This window comes from Aedes aegypti, chromosome 2, assembly GCF_002204515.2.
Source record: "Aedes aegypti strain LVP_AGWG chromosome 2, AaegL5.0 Primary Assembly, whole genome shotgun sequence".
NCBI lineage: Eukaryota > Metazoa > Arthropoda > Insecta > Diptera > Culicidae > Aedes > Aedes aegypti.
The window spans coordinates 186,604,358-186,625,090 of NC_035108.1; the positions used below are offsets into that span (position 1 = coordinate 186,604,358).

Genomic DNA, 20,733 nt, shown 5'->3' on the forward strand with positions numbered 1-20,733 from the left:
GTGGATGAGCTCCAGGAAACTGGAATTGGCTCACCACAAAACTGAGGCGGTTGTTGTCAACAACCGAAAGTCGGTGCAGCAAGCGGTGATCAGTGTAGGCGACTGCACGATCACTTCGAAGCGCTCCGTCAAACACTTGGGGGTGATGATCGACGATAAGCTTACCTTCGGTAGCCACGTCGATTATGCCTGCAAGAGAGCCTCCACAGCAATTGTGGCACTGTCCCGGATGATGTCCAATAGCTCTGCGGTGTACGCCAGCAAGCGAAAGCTTCTGGCCAGTGTCGCCTCGTCCATACTGAGGTATGGTGGCCCGGCTTGGGGCATGGCCTTAAGTACCAAGAGCTACCGTAGCAAGCTAGAGAGTACTTATAGGCTAATGTGCCTGAGGGTTGCGAGCGCGTACCGTACCGTGTCACACGATGCACTCTGCGTCATCACCGGTATGGTGCCTATTGGTATCCTTATCATGGAAGACATAGAGTGCTCCGAAAGGCGCGGCACAAGAGGCATACGCAGGACTGCCAGACTGGCCTCCATGGTCAAATGGCAGCGTGCGTGGGACAGTTCCACCAAGGGAGTGTGGACTCACAGGTTGATTCCGAGGTTAGATATCTGGGTCAATAGGCGCCATGGGGAACTAACATTCCACCTGACACAGGTCCTTTCGGGCCATGGTTGCTTTAGACAGTATCTACACCGTTTCGGTCATGCGGGTTCTCCCGAATGTCCAGTTTGTGCAGGTTTAGAGGAAACGGCGGAACACGTTTTGTTCGTGTGCCCGCGTTTCCGCACAATGCGTGACCGCATGTTAGCCACATGCGGTCGGGACACGACTCCGGACAATTTGGTCCAGAGGATGTGTGAAGACGAGTTTGGCTGGAATGCCGTTTCATCGGCTATCACCCACATCGTCTCGGAACTGCAAAGGAGGTGGCGAGTGGACTCGAGGAGTGGCTAGTGCAGACGCTAAACAACAGGTGGTCCAAGGGTTCGCAGTCGGCTACGTAGGTCATACCGGTGCCCTACGGTCGAAATCGACCCTTACAGCGATTAAGTGGCCGCGGGGAGAACATCCTGGTAGCGCTGCTGTCGTGGCGCCGGCCTACTGGGTGGATACGAGCCTCTGGTTGTTCGGGGCAGGTGGAGGCCCCTTCGTCAGCAATCCCAGCTGGTGCTAGCTGATAGGGCCTGAGCCTTCAGTAGGTCAAATTGCGAAGCCCGCAGTATCAGTTCTTGATACCTGCGGTGCAGCTGGGTGCGGGCGTAGTGGTCGACCCTGCCCGCTTTCAGCGGACAACGGGAGGTGAGGACCACCCGGGAAGCTGGCAAAGCGCCAGCATGCTACCTTGGTGGACCCCCCTAAGCGTGTCATCGATGTTCGTTGCTGCATGGCTACGCAGCTAACCTGGAGGATGCGATGTGCAATAGCCCCTCTCCGAAGCAATGCCTTCTTGGTGGTCCCGGAGAGACGAAGGGTTTGGCGGCAATGGAAATGGTTTAGTGGGTCGGGGGTGTAGTCCTGTTTACTGCTTGCATGTAGTACCGTGAACGTACCATATTTGACGCGGGTCCAAACTTGACGCATTTTCTAATTAATTTTATTATAAATTAATTCTAGTTCATTTGTAGCATTCGAAAATTTATTCCTCAATCTTCATTTACATATTATTGTAAGATTTCAATCAAAAAAAGTTTATATTTGATTAATAATTAGCAAAAAATAAAAATTATTTGAAAATTTATCCGACAAGTGCGTCAATTTTTTCATTCCTTAGTGAATGTGCTAAATACTGTTAATCAATTTTCATGAAAATATTGTGCTGTTTTACAGCAACATCGTCAACAACAGTCATTAATATTCTTTTATTCATAAATAGACGCCTAAATTTTTCTATTTTTAATGTTTAAGACATATTTTTGTATGAAAATCTTGTGCGTCAAATTAGGCACACAATGTTCCTAATTATTTGCTATTTTGTTCAGCATGTTTTGTTGAATCGAAAATATGAAAAGAAGTATTTATGGTGCTTGCATTCAAAAAATCCGTCCGCAGAACAACCCAATGCTTTATGTAATCACATGTAAAGGGTCATCCATTGATTACGTCACGTTTTAGGAAGAGGAGGAGGTTCAGGGAAGCGCTACGATTCATACAAAATATTCGCACTTTTCATAAAATAAATGTGGCCAAGGTTGAGAGGGGTTGAAAATTGTACAATTTATCACAGTTTATGGACGCCCCCTAATGTTTCAAGGAAGCTTCAATAAATGCGCCAGGAGGTGAGGTGTAGGTTCAATGGTTTGTTTCGTATAATTTATACAATAGGGGGGTGTCCATGAGATACGTGTCACAAAATCATACCATTTTCTACAAAAGCCCCGCCCATCCTCCCTACGTCACACTTTTTATATGGAGCCTTCCAAAACTTGTATCATTCGTCACATCTTACAGAACATCTCCTTCCCCCTAATAACATGACGTACTTAATGTAAGACCCCATATATGGTTCTCGATCTATTTCGAGGCCCATACTGTCGTTGGTTCTACGCATATTTGTCCCGCGGTCCATAAGGGTGACATAGAACTTGGAACAAGTAGGCGTAGTTCACGTGTTATAAGTTACGAAGATTCTCAAACGGTTATTTTTGGAACCGATTGTTTTCGTTCTAGTTTTTCACCAATTTGGCCTCATTTTAGCAACTACCTTACCCGTTCCAGCGCAACGTAGTTTTCAAACCTTTCCCTTGTCTGATATCGCGACGAAAATACATTAAACTAAACAATAATGCTTAACTATGGATTGAACTCAATCGCCGGTTTTATTTTCTACACTAACTAAGCGCATAGCAAAAGTACTACCGGATTACGTCATTCAAAACTTTTTCCAAAGGTTCTAACTTTTATGTCCATTCTAAAGCGCTTTTTTCAATTAATTGAACTATTGAATACTGAGGAGACTCTTGTATATTTCAAACTTTAGCAATTATTTGTAAGTGCGTCAAATAAGGAACATAGTGCGTCAAATTAGGCACATTGAAGAATTGATGCGTCAATTAAGGAACATAATGTGTTCCACAAAAAGTCAATTAAACATGAAGAAAAAAAGGTTTGACATTTTTTTACTGATTTTTCCTTAATTCTATAATAGTTGAGCTAGCATATGTTCAAATTTCAACAAAATCGGGAAGAGTTCGACGATTTGACAAGTGTTTGAATTTAGAATTTTCTTAACCGCGTCAAATATGGTACGTTCACGGTAAATGGTCCCTAACCCCACACGGCGTCTGTTGAGCAAATTATCCCCCCATTGCTTAGAAGAAAAAAAAAAAAAAAATAGGTTCGTAATGGAAATGGATTGCCGACTCCTATCAATCAATATGATTTTGCAATTAATCGTTAACTGTTTTAGTTTTATTGATTAGAATTTCAATCAATGCAATATAGAATATTAAAACGATAATCACATAAATGTCCTTTGCAACATAAGGTGCGTCATATTTGTAAATATAACTACAAGGAATTTTGGATTAAAGGATCATGAATTTTTAAATTTTAGACAGGATTCTTACATAAATTTTATGCAATTTTTTAGGATTTTCACAAAATGTTGAGCAAGATTATCACAAAATTCTAGCCATGACGTTTTTCTTAGGTGGCCCATATTGCCCCGATCACGCCCATATGTCCAACTTTGCCATTTGATGTTGATTGAATTGAAATCCTATGTTGTTTGTTTTGCTTTCTCTATTTATTCGAATTTACGCACAGCCTTAAATGATTTAGGATTGTGGGATAAACGATATAGCCAACCAGTTAAAAGTAGAAATAATAAACTTAATAGTCTCCGCTTGCCCTGTTTCGTCGTGTAATCAAAAAAAGGGATTGAAACAAATTTATAGGCGCTTCAAAGCAATATCGGGTCCAGCTATGTGAGAATGCACAGTTGAAAAACGATTAGGAGCCAATTTTCTCGATATCGTCCGAATTCTCAGCGTCCAACAGATGAATCCTTTTCTGAAAGTGTGCTTCAATAGATCGGCAGATTGCCATGCTTTGCTCACTATCCACCAGGTTGATAGCGATTCCGTTCTTACCGAAGCGACCGGTGCGCCCGATCCGATGCAGATACGTTTCACAATCAGCACGACCCTGCTGATCCATCGGCAGATCGAAATTGACCACGATGGTGACTTGTTCGACGTCGATACCTCTCGAGAGCACATTCGTCGTGATGAGGACCTTTTCCAGTCCGGCACGGAAACGATCCAGCACTGCCAACCGCTGCTCGACGGTCAACTCACCGGACAAGACTGCCACCGAATGGCCATCCTGAGACATTTTGACGGACAACCAACTGGCTGTTTTGCGCGTATGACAGAAAATGATCGCCTGCCCAACCGTGATAACGCCGTAGATGTTCGAAATGGCCTGATACTTTTCGTCCTGGGTCCGGCACTTGACGTAGTATTGCTTAATGTTGTCCAGGGATTCCTGCTCTCGGGCCAAACGGATCACAATCGGATTCGGAACGATATATTCGGCAAATTCCATAACCTCCCGCTCGTACGTGGCCGAGAAGAACATCATCTGACACCGCGACGACAGTTGCTTGTGTATCCGGATGCACTGGTCCTGGTGGCCTTGGGTGGCAATCATCACGTCGGCCTCGTCCAGCACAAATACGGTAATCTTTTTCAAATCAAACGACCGATATTTGATGCCCCAATCCATCAGTTTACCGGGTGTTCCGATTATGATGTGATCGGTCAGCTTGTCACCCTTGGCAAGTTCTTCCCCCCGGACGGCGTACCGCAGTTTAATCTCCGGACAGAACTTGGCCATTTTGGCGGCTACTTCACCGGTCTGGATGGCTAATTCGTAGGTTGGAGACAGACAAATTACCTGTGGATAGTTTTTCTTAGGATCGACGCGACTCAGCATGGCCAAAACAAAGGCAGCCGTTTTACCCGTTCCCGATTGACTTTGAGCTATCATGTTTTGGGGGGGATCGGCCAACAACGTTGGAAGCGCCGTTTCCTGGATCTTTGACGGTGCATTGAAACCCATGGCGTACACTCCCTGTAACAATTCCGGCTTCAGGTGCAGAGCTTCGAATGTTTTAACAGAATATAAAGGAGACAAGGGATCATTCCGCTGCACCTCCGGATCGAGCTTGGACTCCACCAAACCTTTGCGGATGATTTTCCTCAGTAAACTAGCATCTGCAGGGTTGAACTCTTCCGCGTCTTCTGCGATCTCTCCGTTTTCGCCGGAAGCGCTTTCCTTTCCTGCCGTGGCCGATTCAGTCGTACCAGAATTCAACACCTTTCCCCATTCGGGCGATTTCTCGTTCTTGGTCGTTCTTTCGTCTTTGACAAAGCTCAGTTCGTTCACCAAGTCGGAAATTTCCTGCTCTTCAGCTTTTTTAATCCAGTCCGATCCGAGAGCACCAGCCCCCGTCGTACTCGAAGCAGATGTATTCGCCATCCTTTAGGAACAATCCGGGAGCAAAACCTAGTGGCGATACAAAAGCGGGTCACTTTTCCTTCGGTATCTGCAAATCTTCTCTGATCTTACTTTTTATGGTTATCGACGAGGTGCTTGCCGCTTTTAGTCCGAAACGCGTCGGCCTTGGCGAACGCTTTTTGTCTTTTGCGCGCTGTCTGGTCGTGCACGTCGTGCAGTTTTGTCGTGTCGTCTGTCAAAAACGGTCAACGCGGTCAACGTCTCGAGCAGTGTTGCCACATCGTCCCCTTGATGCTATAGCAAAAATTTCAAATATCAAGTTATTATAGTTGTATACAACTATAATAACTTGATATTTGAAATTTTTGACTTCAATATGTCAAAACATTATTATCAATTAGATCTGCAAAATATCCACAGCTCATAAGTGTGTGATTGAAAATACATAAGTTGATATTTACTTTCCAATCAAATTCTCTGCGATTAGCCATCACCTTGTACAACGAGCATATTTTCAAAGTTGCACATCTCAAAATTTTGATTTTCGAGTTATCTAGTTGTAGCATTAAGGGGACGACATATATCTCGATTTCCATCTGTGTTTTTGATGTTCTTGGTCGAAAAAATCTCGCGAAACATTACTAAAGGACCTATGTACAAATGAGAGGCTCTCTTTGTTTACTTTCTCTTTGATCAATAACTGAGTCACATTAACCTCTTCTGTTGCGTTTTTTAGGCCGGTTTGCTACTGACAAGAAAAGGAATCGCCTATCTCGATGCGTGGAAAATTTCTCCCAAGAAATGGTCAAGAAAATCACTTTTTTCTGATCGCGGTACGCAGTTGAAAAGAAATGTCACTTCAAAGGGGGCTCTCTGTAGGAAATTTCTTGACCCTTTCAGTCAAGGAATTTCTTTACTTTTCTTGAGCGAAACAGCATACATAGCTTTTGTATGAAACGCTAGTCAAGGAAATTGCCTTTCGATCTGTAGTGAAAAACTTCCCAAAAGCTTTAGTATTCCACTGTTATGGGAAGTATGCACTTCAACAGAAAAGTAATCGCCTATCTCGATGCGTGGTGAATTTCTTGCAAGAAATGCTCAAGAAAAGCATTTTTCTTTGATCGCAGTACGCAGTTAAAAAGAAATGTCAATTCAAATGGAGCTCACTGTAGAAAAATTCTTGAGCATTTCTTGGGCAGAAATTTTTACTTTTCTTGAGCAGAACAGCATATACCTAGCTCGAAAGAGAGCGAAAGAGGAGAGAAACTCTCATTTGTACATAGATCCTTTAGTAACATTTAGCGAAAAATCTCTAGAAAACATATTCAAACAGTCTAAAGTCAGAAAAGTAAACAAACTTACTTCATTGATCCTACACGCTGTGAACTAGACTATCATGCTTCTCGAGAATTTTTAGCATTTCGATCACTTTCTCTTTACTTTTTGTGTTGCGCGCCAGGGTCTGGTACTAGTTGGGCACTTTTCGAATCTTTTCTGACAACCGCAGACCCTCGAAAAAGTTGCGTGCCGATCGATCATGCGCCGAGTTATGATCAATCTAAACCATTTAAAACGCTTGCAACTTGAAAACAAGGTGGTACGAACATTTTTATTCCATATGTTTTTAACGATTAAACAATTATACTCGTTGTCCAGTTTAGGACTGAAGCCCTAAAAGTGATTCACTTCCTCGGCGAGATATTTTGACATTTCTTTATTTACTTTTTGGCTGGCGCACAACTCGGCGCATGGGCCACCGGCGCGCAGCTTGTTGGACAGTCTGCGGATTAAAGTAAAGATTCGCAATATCGAAATTCATACATTTTGCCTTATGAAAAGTGGAACGATTATTGCAACACGAACGCATTGGGCCTATTCACAAATTTCATAACGCTGAAGGGGGTGCACGGTGCACTGGAACACACAAATTATCGAACTTGCATGAACCTATGATCTTTTTACACTAAAAGCTTGCCTTAGTAGACAAGAGAAGCATGCAGCCGCAACAACCGTCTTTGATGAAATACCGCAATCTCTTGTCTCCCATAAAAATAAGGTAGAAAAGGAGCGAAATTGCGATTCCTTTTCTAAGGGAAACACCGCGTGTTCTTCTGAGCAAATGCGCTTAAAAGAACCCAAGTAACCAATAAGCCGTAAAAATCAGCAGCAAGTCAGTTCTATAGTCGATTTAAGGGCATAGTCAACAGGGCTAATAAGAACTATATCGTGATTAAGGGCCGCTCAAAAGCCACTTTTGGCGAATTATTCGGCCGATAAACGGCCTATTTGTTCCGAGTCTCTGAAGTAAGAGATGTCAAAATTTTTATGGCACGTGCGAAAGAAAAAAGAAAAAAAAAGTTTGTTTATCTTTTGTACTTCTCTAGCTTTTTCTGTCTCATCCGAGTCGATTTTTTTTTGTTGAATGACTGCGGTTCGAACTAATGTTCTCTCATTTCCTACTACATTTTGGATGATTCCGATCACGGTCCCATTTGCTCCATCGACGCTTTTTTGATTTATCTTGTTCAGCATCGTATGTAAAGCGAAACATTGTGGGTGCTGGGTGATGGCATGAATTGGATGGAATTCAACCCGGACAACTTCAATGCTACATTTTTCCGAAAATCAAAGAGAAAATGAATGGAGCTATCGGGAAACTATTGGAGAAACCCCTTACAGCAATAAAAATCAATTTAATGCATGTTTACAGGTGTCGCAATCCTGATTGCAATCGGTGCAATCCGGACGGTCTCCAGAACGATCAGAAAGCGTGAAATTCATACTTTTTCGTTCGTTGCAATGGATCCACGTAATCACTAAGCAGGAGTCCCGTAGATTTGGAGACCAACCGGAATGCGATCAGGATTACGGCACCACACAAGACACGTATGTTTCAAAATCATTCCTATTAACAATTCAGCTGCTACTCAATACCGCTTCGATTTTTGTCATCTCGACAAATTGCATCACCGTTCTTGATTTGTTTTGATCGATGCCAAATTTGATTCGGGTGGCATAAACGTCATGTACACCAGCCTCTTAACAGCATTGACAGCCGTTGTATGCTGCTTGCAGACACAGGGCTTACAAGCACCGTGGCATAGCGTTATATACCCATATACGGCTTGTTTCAGTGCCCGAAGGTCAGAGTGCCTAAAAGCACTTGAAACTGTTATATGAAGCCAGTTGGCACTGAAAATCCGCTAAGCGGCCCACATACCGCTTATAACAGTGCTTAATGGTTACCTGGGAACCATTGCAATAAACGAAATTGATATGAACGAATGGTCACTTTTGCTGGGGTCCCGCATAAATCCAAACCACAATGAAACATTAATGAAAATGGTCTATGCTCCAATTTTTACCATAGCCACAATAGTACGTTCGACCATAAGTGGATTATAGCTGGATAAAGTTTGGACCATAATGATTATTGTTTTCGATGTGCCGACCATATCAACAACGGGTTGTTAAAAATGTTTACCGTTCTGACATCCATTTTTTCTCTTGCATTTTTTGAACGGATATTATAATGGAAAAGTATCCAGTATGGTTCAGAACCCTATAGCAAATAAGTTGCAGAAATGGTTTGGTTACGGTAGAACCATACACGCAAAAAAATTGTGCGGTAAAAACTACCATTTTAGGGGGTTAACTTAAGCGCTCGCACCGGCAATTTTCAGCAGACCAAAAATGCGCTTGATTTTACCATGTCTGTAGTTGGAATCAGATTGTTGTAAATTATTTCTGTCAAGTGTACCAGTAATGCGGTGGGGTGTACCGTAAACATAGTAAATTGGTCTGAATTTCCATGGTAGTTTTAAAAATGGGCGTAGTCAGCTAAAATAGTTATTTTTACTACAGAATTTTTTCCCGTGTATCGTTGAAAAATTCACGTTATGGTATTCTTTTATTTTGTTTTCAGCTGTTAGCATAATAGGTATGTTCTTGTTATATTCGCGAATGTTTCGAATATGGTAAATTTCTATGCGGGGTTTGCAAAGACAAACCAAGGGTGGATGGCGGCTGTCAACTGGGAGTAAAATTGAAAAGCCGCCAACCTAAGTCCAGGACCAGTTTTAAGGCTTAACGCGGAAAAGTAAAAATCATTTTCTTCGCAAAATTACAGGTAATCAATGCGCTTGCAAGAAATTGTTTGCAAGCAGTTATTTGCTACGTGCTACTGCAGTGCGCTGTTGGCAATTTAATCGAAAAACTATGCTAAATTCCCAAAATAGATGTTTGCGAGAAAATAGATTACGCCTTCACCATTGTTTGGTCGTTATTTTGTATGGTTGTTTACATTTTAGAACCGTGTCGTGTTGGGGTAGCAATAAAGAGCCGCCAGTACCACCCTTGAGACACACCCAAAATACACTGAAATGAATTTTATAGTAGAAACTACTGAATCCATGGTAACATTAAGAACTGCACCAACGATTTTCAACCAACTACACTAATCTGTTAACTCTACCAGAACATAGTCAACATCACCACACAAGAAAATATTTTCGGTTTAATTAACCACAGTTGCAGCATTTATGACTAGAAACATTCTTGATTTGACAAGTTTGGCATTGTACTTTTGACCACACTGTGTTGTACGGTGAGTGTCACGGATTGAAATACAATGCTATGTAGTCGAGACTACTATGGACATGGTCACTTTTACTGCACTGGTCAGTGATTTTTACCAGATTATGAGCCTATGCATGCTATAAAACGTTTGACTTTTACTGTGCGCCCTGTTTTCAAGTTTCCCCTGAGAAAGAGCGAGATAGCACCAACACACGGCGCACAGTAAAAGTCATGAGAACAAAAGAATTTATGGCACGTACAGAGGCTCATAGTAAACTTAACATATTTTTGTAGTCGGTTGAAAATCGTTGCTGCAGTTCTTAATTCTACCATGGATTCAGTAGATTATACCTGAGAGAGACTCGCGAAGAGGACAAATATCAACGTCATATTTATGCAGCCCAGATTCCCCTCTCACGAAACGTCAAATGCAGCCCACCGTTTTTATGGCTGAAAAAGTGAAAAGTATTGTGTTCAAAGTAAACTGTTATTAAAAACCTCAGGCGGCGGAGCAGTTTTTTCCAAAGTTGCTGATAAATATAAGCAGAAGATTAATTATTTGTAATTTCTGCTACGTTTGCTGGCATGAAATTCCACTCAAACGGCTATTTATGATTCGATGTGATGCAAACTCAATCATTTTTTGCTGAGAGGTTCATGTGAGAATTTGAACAGCATGCGCATAATTGGTATAAACACAAAGTGGAATAAGAAAAAAAACTCAGCAATCACAGAAAAAGAAGACCGTCTTCGCGAGTCTCGTCTCAGGATTATACTATTTACAAAATTTGTTTGCGTGTACTCTGTTGCTGCACACTGCTTTCAAGTGTTAGGCTAGATTTGTAACGTAATTTACGCGTCCCGGCGTCCCTATGGTCAGGGCTAACGTCGCGCAAAAAGTCAAAACAAACCGATGCTAGATATTTACGTTTTGTTGGATGGTTGCGCTGTAATTTTTAATATCACCAGATTTTCTCAGCGAAATATTTGTGTTTTACTAAAAGTTTACCATTCACCGTAATCGACTGGGTCGTTTCGCAATGGTGATCTACCAGTTGGACCAGTTCCCGAATGTTTGCCGCCTGTGTATCCAGCCAAAGCCGAACGATCAGCTCATCCCCATTCAATGCAGCACTTTGGAGCACGGGAACCAAACGCTGCAGGATTTGCTTGATAGTCTCACATTTGAGATTCCTAAGGTAAGTGAAACCAAATTAAAGCTTCAGCAGGGTTTCGATTACCTAAAAAGTCCGAGAATTTTATTGGAGGTCAGGGTTTTAATATTTTTGAGATTGTTTCTCATGTAGGGTAAAAGCACTATATTTCGACCCATGAAACCAGCAAATGAGATGAAAACTTCTATAAAATCTGCAAAAATGCCTTAATTAATATTCAAATCTGACAATCGAATAAAAAAACATGTTGTTTGTTCATGTATAGCTTCTTTCAGGTGATATTTCATCATATTTTTTTGTATTTTCCGGGATAAATGGCTTTATCTTTTTGTGCTATATTTCGACCCATTGTTTTATTTTTCGACCCATAATTGTGCTAATTTTCGACCTGCAGCAATATAATTGTTGTATTGTATGAGGAAAACACTAATGAATGGAATTTATATAAAGTTTGTGCTTGTCTCACTAAAGGGAATGGAAATCATGTTTTTTTTTCTATTTGGGAGCATTTTTATTTTGAAAAGTGAACGTGGAAAGATCAAGACATTTCTGGCCAAGGCGAACAGAGGTGGACACTAGTTGACTTTTGTATCAATAAATTATTATTTGGGAGGGGGGTGTCAACGTGGCGTAGTTGGCTGCACTCTCGATTTTTAAGCGGAAGGTCATAGGTTTGAATACCAACCAACCCCAACACCATTTTATTTAGAGCACAAATTTTATTTCATTATTGTGTAATTAAAAGAAAGAAAACAAAAAACTTATTCTTCGGCTCTCGATTTTGTCTGCTTCTTAGTCTTCGTCTTGGATATTTTAAGGCCCAAGTAAAAATAGTTCAAAAGTCAAAACTGAAAAAGCAGTTTTCTCTTTTTAAATAGACAAATCGAAGAAAATTAAAACCCACAGTTATTTTATTTGCCAAATAAAAAGGCTGTGTGTTTTTATTTTCATTAATTTGTTGTTTTAAAAGGAGAAAATTGCTTTTTCAATTCTGACTTTTGTGCATTTTTTTCTGGCACCTTAAGCTGTTTTGGTATATAGTCGTTGCTGGATCCTCTTTCGATATCGTATACCTTACGGCTTTAACGCAGTGCCAATCTGACTTTGTTTTCGGATTGAGATAGAAAGACGTTTCGTCGTCGTTAAAGATTCTTTCTGGGTCATTCAGTATGTCTAAGTGTCCCTCCGCATTCAAATAATCTTCGATTTTGTCAAACCACTTTTTTATGTCCGACTGAGAATTCTTGGCACTAGCATTCGTGACGAATTCAGGAGTTCGAATTGTGATGTTTGGGTGAAACTTGAATTTGAATGGTTTACCTGGCTGATTGTTTTTAAAATTGTTAGGACTTTCAGCAGCATCAAGAAACCCTTTAAGAGACTCCGAAAAGTATCACTGGCCATCCTCATAGCTGACTGTTGAATATCCACTCTTCGAGTTCTGTCTCCTCTTCCATTGTTAGTACTGTGGCTGGTCCAGGACGAAAGACGGACTGCGATTTCTTCACCAATCTTGAATATATCGTCGATAACGGAATTTCTTACTGCTGCACGGCAGCACACAGCGTGAGTTCTTTATTGACCACCTTTGAAACCGCTTCTTGAATGTCGGTTTCTGCGTAGACTTATGTATACTTTTCTGGACGCTGTAATAGGTTAGTACATATAAGGTTGATGGAAATAAAGACAAGATCAGTATATTTCTTACCATTTTTGATGGAAACCGTTGAAACAAGCTACTTAACTTCACATAATAAGCACCAGCGTGATGAACGAATGTTTACTTCTGATGGTGGGTCGAAAACTAAAACACATCGTTTGCTGAAATCATAGCATGCTTTTTCGACCAGTCGAAAATTGAAACATGGTGTTTCAATTTTCGAACAATTTTAAATGTATAATTAAATGTATTTTTGCTTAAAAATGAATACAATTCAATACAATATGCTTAAATTTGAACTATTTTTGACAACCTTAATTGAATAGGTATTTCTTTGATCAGTTTTTATACTGATTTAAGTCTTTTGTATGTGTGACGATTTTTCATCATTGGAAGAAAACAGGACTGATCCAGACATTTGAAAATCAAATTAATGAATTTAAAATCAAAATTACGTGATATAAATGCAATTTTCTTTAGATCTTTACAAGTATAGCAGCAATGACACATTCCAATGATCTATGAGAGTTTCAAAATTTTTAATAGTACTTTAAATCACGTTTGTTCTATCAATGGTTCGAAAATTAGCGCAGGGTCGAAAATTAGATCCCTTACCCTATGCGACTTCTTTCAGTTTAGTTTTCTAGTATTTCTATTGCGTCGACGCCCTGTTTAGTTAAAATTACTAAGTTAATATCATTTTGCAGGATATTGCAGAATTGGTCCCGAAAGCCATGTGTTGCAAATGTTTTACCGAGTTTGAATTTGTTGTTCAGTATCAACGGAGAATGACCTTGCTCACAAAATTTCAAGTTGCATTTGCTCGGGTCAAAACGGGTGATAATGCTCTCATTGAGGATCTATGGCTTAAGAATCGATGCGACATAGAGAACCTTTTTAAAGAAATAAATATTTGCGAGGCTGAAGAAGATTTACTACAACGAATACTCGAATACGATCCTGGGAAGTCCAAAGAACCAAACACTCACAGAGTTCTGAAAACGGAAGGAAAATCAGAAATAGCCGAGCAGGTTAATAGAAACGAAGATGTTGAATATTACAATGTAGAGTATATTGAGGATGCTGAAGACGGAAATTCTCGAGAGAAGCAAATAGAAGAGAATCAAGCGCCAGCAGAGTCCATTGAATCTGTAGTGGAGTTTCTGCACGAAACGGAAGATAACTCGGAGATGTTCTACTTGATCAACGAATGTGAAGAGCAAGCAGTGAAATCCATGAAACAATCCTCAGAGCCGGAGAATAGAATGCTTCAATGTCCTCATTGCAAGTATCAAACGACGTCACAGAACAGCTATGCATATCATGTGAATCGCCACAAGACTTCCGGAGAAGATTCAACAGAGCCCACAGAAAAATCCCCAAAGCAAAAGCAGAAAATTAAGATGCTCCAGTGCCTTTATTGCAAGTACCGAACCACCTCCAAGAGCATGTTTCAAAATCACGTAGATCGCCACGAAAATCCCAACGATGAAAAACCATGGAAATGCTCCTTCGCCAATTGTAGCGAAGCTTACGCCACGAAAGACGATCTGCTAGGACACAAAAAAGAAATACATTCCAAGTACGTGTGCGACATTTGTGGCCTGGTGCTGAAGCACAAATACACCCTGGAAGTCCACTTGCGGCGGCACAATGGCAACAGCAAGTATCCCTGCCGGTACTGTGATACATCGTATTTTACCGCGAACGAACTGAAACTGCACGTGACGGTTGTCCATTTCAACGCCGCAGAGTTTCAGTGCAATGAGTGCGGGTTGGCGTTCAAAAAGTAAGTACTTTATATTCTTAACCCTTTGTCTGTGTTCTGGGGTCAATATGGAGGGCTGGAACTTTTTATTGTCAGATAGATTTTTTTTTCCTTGTCTGTAGAGCCTTTTACCCACTGCGTCCAATAATTAGGAATATTGTGGTATGACCCATATTTAATTTTGTGCTCATCAAATATCCTCTCACAATTGAGGTGTGGTGGACAATGGTTGATGGAGCACGTTATCCCAACTAGGCTCAACTCGTTTTATAAAGTTTATTACCCTGTTTGGATTGCATTGCCAAACTTCGGAGGGCTCCAATAACCCTTTTCCAAATATTGACAACCTTTGATTGAACAATGCTCCACAGCTGCAAAGCAAGTGTTCAGCGGTTTCGTTTTCGTTCAAACAAAATCGACATTCTGAGAATTGGATTTTTCCAATCTTGTAAAGGTAATACCTGCTCGGGCAGTGACCAGTCATCAGACCGGTTATTACCCTGGTATTCTTTTTATTAAGATTTAATATGGCCCGGGCTTTTGACAGACTGGGTCTAATAAATCTTTTCGCTTGCTTGGCTGTATCCGTGGCATTCAAATTAGTTTCTACCATGGACAATGTGCCAATGGAATGTATGGGAAAAATTTTGCCATCGAATTTCAAAAAAAGGTAGTGCTCAAAAGTTTTGTCTCCTCGAAAAAAGTCCCCATGCAAAATTTGAGCTCAATCGGACTTCATTAAGTGGACCCCCAAAGCGGTCAAAGTTTGGCATTTTTGACCCATGAAAAATCTCCAAAGGGGGGGGTACATGAAATTTCCGAAATCGAAATTTTTTTTTGATGCCAGATGTCTTAGAAATGCATGAAACGTCGAGATCTGGTGTTATTTGGAAATTTTTTTTTTTTTGCAAAAATCGACCTTTTGGGACTTAGTAATTTTTTGAGTTGGGGGAGTGAATTGAATTTGAAATGAACGATTTGAATTCAATTGCTTAGAAATTCAAGGCAATAGTATTGACACATATCCTATATCATTGTTGGCCACTGAAAGCATATTATATGTGATATTTCATTAGGGTGGTTCATTTACTTTCCATTAGGGTGGTCCTTTTTGTTAAAAAATAAAAAAAAAATAAAAAATAACTCTACGGCTAATCTAGTATCCAGAAGATGGCCAAAGCTGGAAGGATACGATGGGCACGGCATGTTGCAAGAATGGCGGACAGCAACCCTGCAAAGATGGTGTTCGCTTCGGATCCAGTTGGTACAAGAAGGCGTGGAGCGCAGCGAGCTAGATGGGCGGATCAAGTCTGGGGCAGAACCAAGGATGGAGAGATGCGGCCACGAACCGAGTATTGTGGCGTGAAATTGTTGATTCAGTGTTATCTGTTTAGATGTTAACTAAATAAATGAATGAGTTCAAGGTTTCTAAATTTTGCTATATTTTTAGAGCTTTTTTCCCAAAAAAAAACCGCGATGAACTGTCTCTCTTTTAAATCTTCATATATTTTTTAACATATAGGGTGTCCCAGTATGGGCACGACTTTGATTTGAAAAAAATGGTAAAATTCTTAAAAATCACTAGTTTTTCTCTCTACATAAGATAACTTCATAAAATCATAACTTTTCAGGTATTTTTAATAAAAAATAAAAATAAATTATTTCTGATTTTGTCAAATATTTATACTTTTAACAACAATTTCAAATTTTTACATATGTTAACATATAAATATAAGGACTTGGTTTTGACCCATTTATAAATAGACCACAGCTTAAGGTGAAGATAAATCGAAGCCAAAGTTCAAATTTTCAAGAGCACGGATCTGGAGAACCAAACTTCCGTTTGAGCTGAAAACCTAATCGATTGGTCACCACCAGCCAGTGACCAATCGATTAAGTTTTCAGCTTTAACGGAAGTTTGGTTCTCCAGATCCGTGCTCTTGAAAATTTGAACTTTGGCTTCGATTTATCTTCACCTTAAATCGGATATTTGTGTCTATTTGAATTTTTTATACTTTAGTTTATAATTTTCATTGAAATAAGTGGTAGTTTGGTCATTTATCGTATCGGCAATGATGAGTATTTTTTCAGATTTTGATTGTACGTACTTTATGGTCTAACACAAATTTCGTACAGCATAGTCGGTCAGATATAGGTAACGCGATTTGTGCAAAAGTGATGAGAGGAGCTTCTAGACATCTCACTCCATCAACAAACAGATAGCGAAAAAATTACTTAAAATTCAAAATTTGGTCTTGATAAGTGCAAGAATAAAATGTGTAAAAATCAGATTTTAACTGCACTAGTTACGCAATGGCAGTACGGTAAGATCCGTTTAAATTTCACGAAGTTATCAAAATTTATTGATCCCAAGCCATATACAGAAGGTTATCTGTGCTTTACAACAGCTTGTTACATTAGCTTCCCTATTTTTTCAGCAAAAAATCATTGTCTTTACACAAGAGAACACATTCCGAGCAGCGTAGTTTTCCGTGCGATGAGTGCAACATGACTTTCAAAACATCCGCCCTTCTTCGGAGGCATCACAACAGCATCCATCGGGGAATAAAGTTCTACTGTTCCATGTGCCCAATCAGTTATGGACGAAAGGACAAACTTCGGATGCACATGGAGAAAGTCCACAAGGTATGTTAGCTGTTTCAAGTCGTTTAATGTCTATGTTTAATTGGTCGCGTAAACCCTTAGGTTCAAACTTATTTTCCTTGTGAAATTTGCCTCAAAACGTTTGCAACGGCGTTTGAACTGAACGAGCACATTGAGCACCATCGCAACCCCAAGGATCTGGAATGTGCCACGTGTCTATCCGCCTTCCTGAACGCAAAGGAATTCGACGAGCATTTGTGCATCAGTTATCGAGATGACTATTTCTGTTGCGATCGCGATTTCAAATACCACCTGCAGTACAACAAGCACATGTTTCTGGTACACGGCTTGAAGACCAACGCCCGCGTTCGACTAACGGCCAATCAACTGCTGGGAGCGGCAAGGGCTTCTCGTAAACAGATCGAACGATGTACCAAGTGCGATAAACCGTTTGCTACACGAAAGCTCAAGAAAGATCATATGGCGCTCTGTTTGCGGGGTGACATGTAAGTCGATTCGGAGCAGCATCGACACGAATTTCAAAACGGATTGATGGCACATTCGGTGGATGAGAGTCATCGGATGATATCGTTCGATCGTGAATCACATGTTGTGGTTCAGTCTGGTAGTTGAAACACAGTCTTGTTATTCAATGAGTTAAACTAGTTTTTGGGAATAATAAATCTCTATTTATGTAAAGATATTGATGCAGTGTTTTTTTTTCATTTAAAGATTTTATCATTTCAATAACTGCCGTGTTTAGTATCATACATATTAAGGGAAATTCAGTCAACAACTTTAACAGTGAAATAAGCAAAAGCAATTGCATATGTGTGGTTCCGGGTAATTAAGCTGAAAAGGTCAGTTGACCAAATGCCATTTGTTACCAACTACCGTAAAACGGGGTGAATAGAAAAAGTGGGGCGAATAGAAACAAAGTGACCTACAGGTAGAAATGCGTCTATTATGTAAAGATAAATTTAAAAAACCTACTGAAATATATTTTTTCCATTAGTTGGATAATAACAGAGTATCGACAGACTATTTTCAAATCATAAATTTTGCTACATTTTGCTTAAACAAAATAAGAAGAAAATACTGAAATCTCAACCATTTTTGGTAGCTTAAAACATCCGCCATTTTTGACAATTTGCAACATGATCAAAAATTGAAATTGTTTTTAATAATTTCAATTTTTTTCTTCACTAGGTGAATTCGTTATGATATTTCTTTAAGATGCACTCGAACAAGCGTTTATTTCTCCATTTAAATGAAAAAAAATATTGATATTTACTGAACAGTGTTTCTATTCGCCCCATTGCGGGGTGAATAGAAACATACAACATTTTCACAAATATTTGTACGAAATAATTTTTGTTTTTTAACGGCAATTGGGGTCTCAACTAAGGAAGACGGGACCCATATTTGAGAGTAATAAAAATGGTTTTTATCTACACGATTTAAGTTGTACACATTCAAACATGTCGGAGAGTGTTTCTATTCGCCCCATTTTACGGTAGTTCCTAAGGTTATAATTAAAGAAGAACATTTCCTCATTAATAGACAAATAACTACCTTCAAAAAATAAGCATTATTGACAGTACAAAATTAAAAAATAATAAAAAGAAGTTTTTTTTATAAAAGAAGGCAAAATCTAGGAAAAAATGTTATCATACACATCGTTGGGGGTGAGAATGGGTCAGTTATTAATTGTACGAATTATTTATTGAATAACTATTGCAATTTAACTCTAATAAACTTCAAATTTGGTGTGTATGTTCTTTGATGGTACATTAACAACTGTCCACTACAAGTGAATAAAAATTATCTAATCTCACTTCATCGATGGGGTGACATTGGGTCAATGTAATTGAAATAACTTGTTTTTGAGAATATGATTGCAAAACTATTCACAGCCGAAAAATAGTGATGGAATAGTGGATCAACTGACGGAAGGTTTTTAAATAGATATATTTATAAAATCATGAAACGTCCAAGAGATGATATTGCTGCAGTGTATTTTTTTTTTTCATTTAAAGATTTTATCATTTCAATAACTGCCGTGTTTAGTATCATAAATACTAAGGGAAAAGCACCAATTTTCGACCTAGCACTAATTTTTATTTCATTCATACGATTTTCGCCTACTTTGTATGAAAATCCGAAAATAGGCACGGATTTTTGTAGGTCGAAAATTAGTGCTATTCCACTAGGCTCATTCAATTCTAGATTAAATAATTCTGAGTGTCCTCATAAAATTTCAGCTCATTTAGATGAAAACGGATACTGCACAAGCCGCCTTCAAAGTTTGTATCGGAATTACTATGAGAAAAGCAAACGATTGTATAACATTTCGTGGTGTATCATTTTGCGGTATGACGTTTCACGGTTAATACCATTTCGAGGTGTACCGTTTCGCGGTTTGTTGCATCTTGAAGCCTGGTTTGCTACTGAAAAGGAATCGCTAAAGAAATTTCCCGCTGATTTCTGGCAGAAATTTTCTACAGCGACTCCTATTTGAACTGACATTTCTTTTCAACTGCGTACTGCGATCAGATAAAAGCGCATTCTTGATCGATTATTTGCAGAAATTTCCCATGCACCAAGATAGGCCAAAAAATTACTTGTCAAACGGGAAGTCGCTGTAGAAAATTTCTGCAAGGAATCGGCGAGAAATTTCTTTAGCGATTCCTGTTCAGCAGCAAATCAGGCTTAACAACAGTGCAATTCGAAGGCACAAAATGTGTTCAAAAAAGGAAAAATCACCGATGAAAATGTTATCAATGATAATGCCATTAATTAACAACTGTGGGAAAAGTGTATGCTCAAAAGAAGGCAAAATCGCCAAGGAAAAGTTAGAAGTTACAATTCAGTCAACAACTTTAACAGTGAAATAAGCAAAAGCAATTGCATGTGTGTGGTTCCGGGTAATTAGGCTTAAAAGGTCAATTGACCAAATGCTATTTGTTACCAATTAGTTCCGAAGAACATTTCCTCATTAACAGACAAATAACTACCTTCAAAAAATAAGCATTATTGACAGTACAAAATTAAAAAATAATAAAAATAAGTTTTTTTTTTTATAAAAGAAGGCAAAATATAGGAAAAAATGTTATTATACACCATCGTTGGGGGTGAGAATAAGTCAGTTATTAATTGTACGAATTATTTGTTGAATAACTATCGCAATTTAACTCCAATAAACTCCAAATTTGGTGTGTATGTTCTTTGATGGTACATTAACAACTGTCCACTACAAGTGGTGAATAAAAATTATCTAATCTCACCTCATCGATGGGGTGACATTGGGTCAATGTAATTGAAATAACTTGTTTTTGAGAATATGATTGCAATGCTATTCACAGCCGAAAAATATTGATGGAATAGTGGATCAACTGACGGAAGGTTTTTAAATAGATATATTTATAAAAATCATGAAATATCCCACAGATGATCTTTATGCTTCATATGAAAGATT

The 20,733-nt window shown here is 39.4% G+C and overlaps 2 protein-coding genes across 2 annotated transcripts; one reads left to right on the plus strand and one right to left on the minus strand.

Moving 5' to 3' along the window:
- Positions 1-3,730: 3,730 nt before the first annotated feature.
- Positions 3,731-5,718, minus strand: LOC5575707 (DEAD-box helicase Dbp80). The gene is made up of 2 exons (XM_001662105.2): positions 5,582-5,718; positions 3,731-5,518 (listed from the first exon to the last, which is right to left on the minus strand). Exon 2 carries the CDS (start codon positions 5,489-5,491, stop codon positions 3,959-3,961), a length of 1,533 nt encoding a protein of 510 aa, XP_001662155.1. The 5' UTR covers positions 5,492-5,518; positions 5,582-5,718; the 3' UTR covers positions 3,731-3,958.
- Positions 5,719-10,947: 5,229 nt separating this feature from the next.
- LOC5575709 (zinc finger protein 510) lies at positions 10,948-17,958 on the plus strand. Its single transcript, XM_001662106.2, has 4 exons — positions 10,948-11,247; positions 13,591-14,672; positions 17,090-17,297; positions 17,358-17,958. The coding sequence occupies exons 1-4, from the start codon at positions 11,089-11,091 to the stop codon at positions 17,763-17,765; spliced, it is 1,857 nt and encodes a 618-aa protein (XP_001662156.2). The 5' UTR covers positions 10,948-11,088; the 3' UTR covers positions 17,766-17,958.
- Positions 17,959-20,733: the final 2,775 nt, after the last annotated feature.

Excerpts from the sequence above, each read along its gene's own strand:
- LOC5575707 (XM_001662105.2), bottom strand. The coding sequence starts at position 5,491 with ATGGCGAATACATCTGCTTCGAGTACGACGGGGGCTGGTGCTCTCGGA.
- LOC5575709 (XM_001662106.2), top strand. The coding sequence starts at position 11,089 with ATGGTGATCTACCAGTTGGACCAGTTCCCGAATGTTTGCCGCCTGTGT. Across the intron at positions 11,248-13,590 it reads TCACATTTGAGATTCCTAAG|GATATTGCAGAATTGGTCCC; the intron begins GTAAGTGAAACC and ends ATCATTTTGCAG. Across the intron at positions 14,673-17,089 it reads TGCGGGTTGGCGTTCAAAAA|CAAAAAATCATTGTCTTTAC; the intron begins GTAAGTACTTTA and ends CTATTTTTTCAG.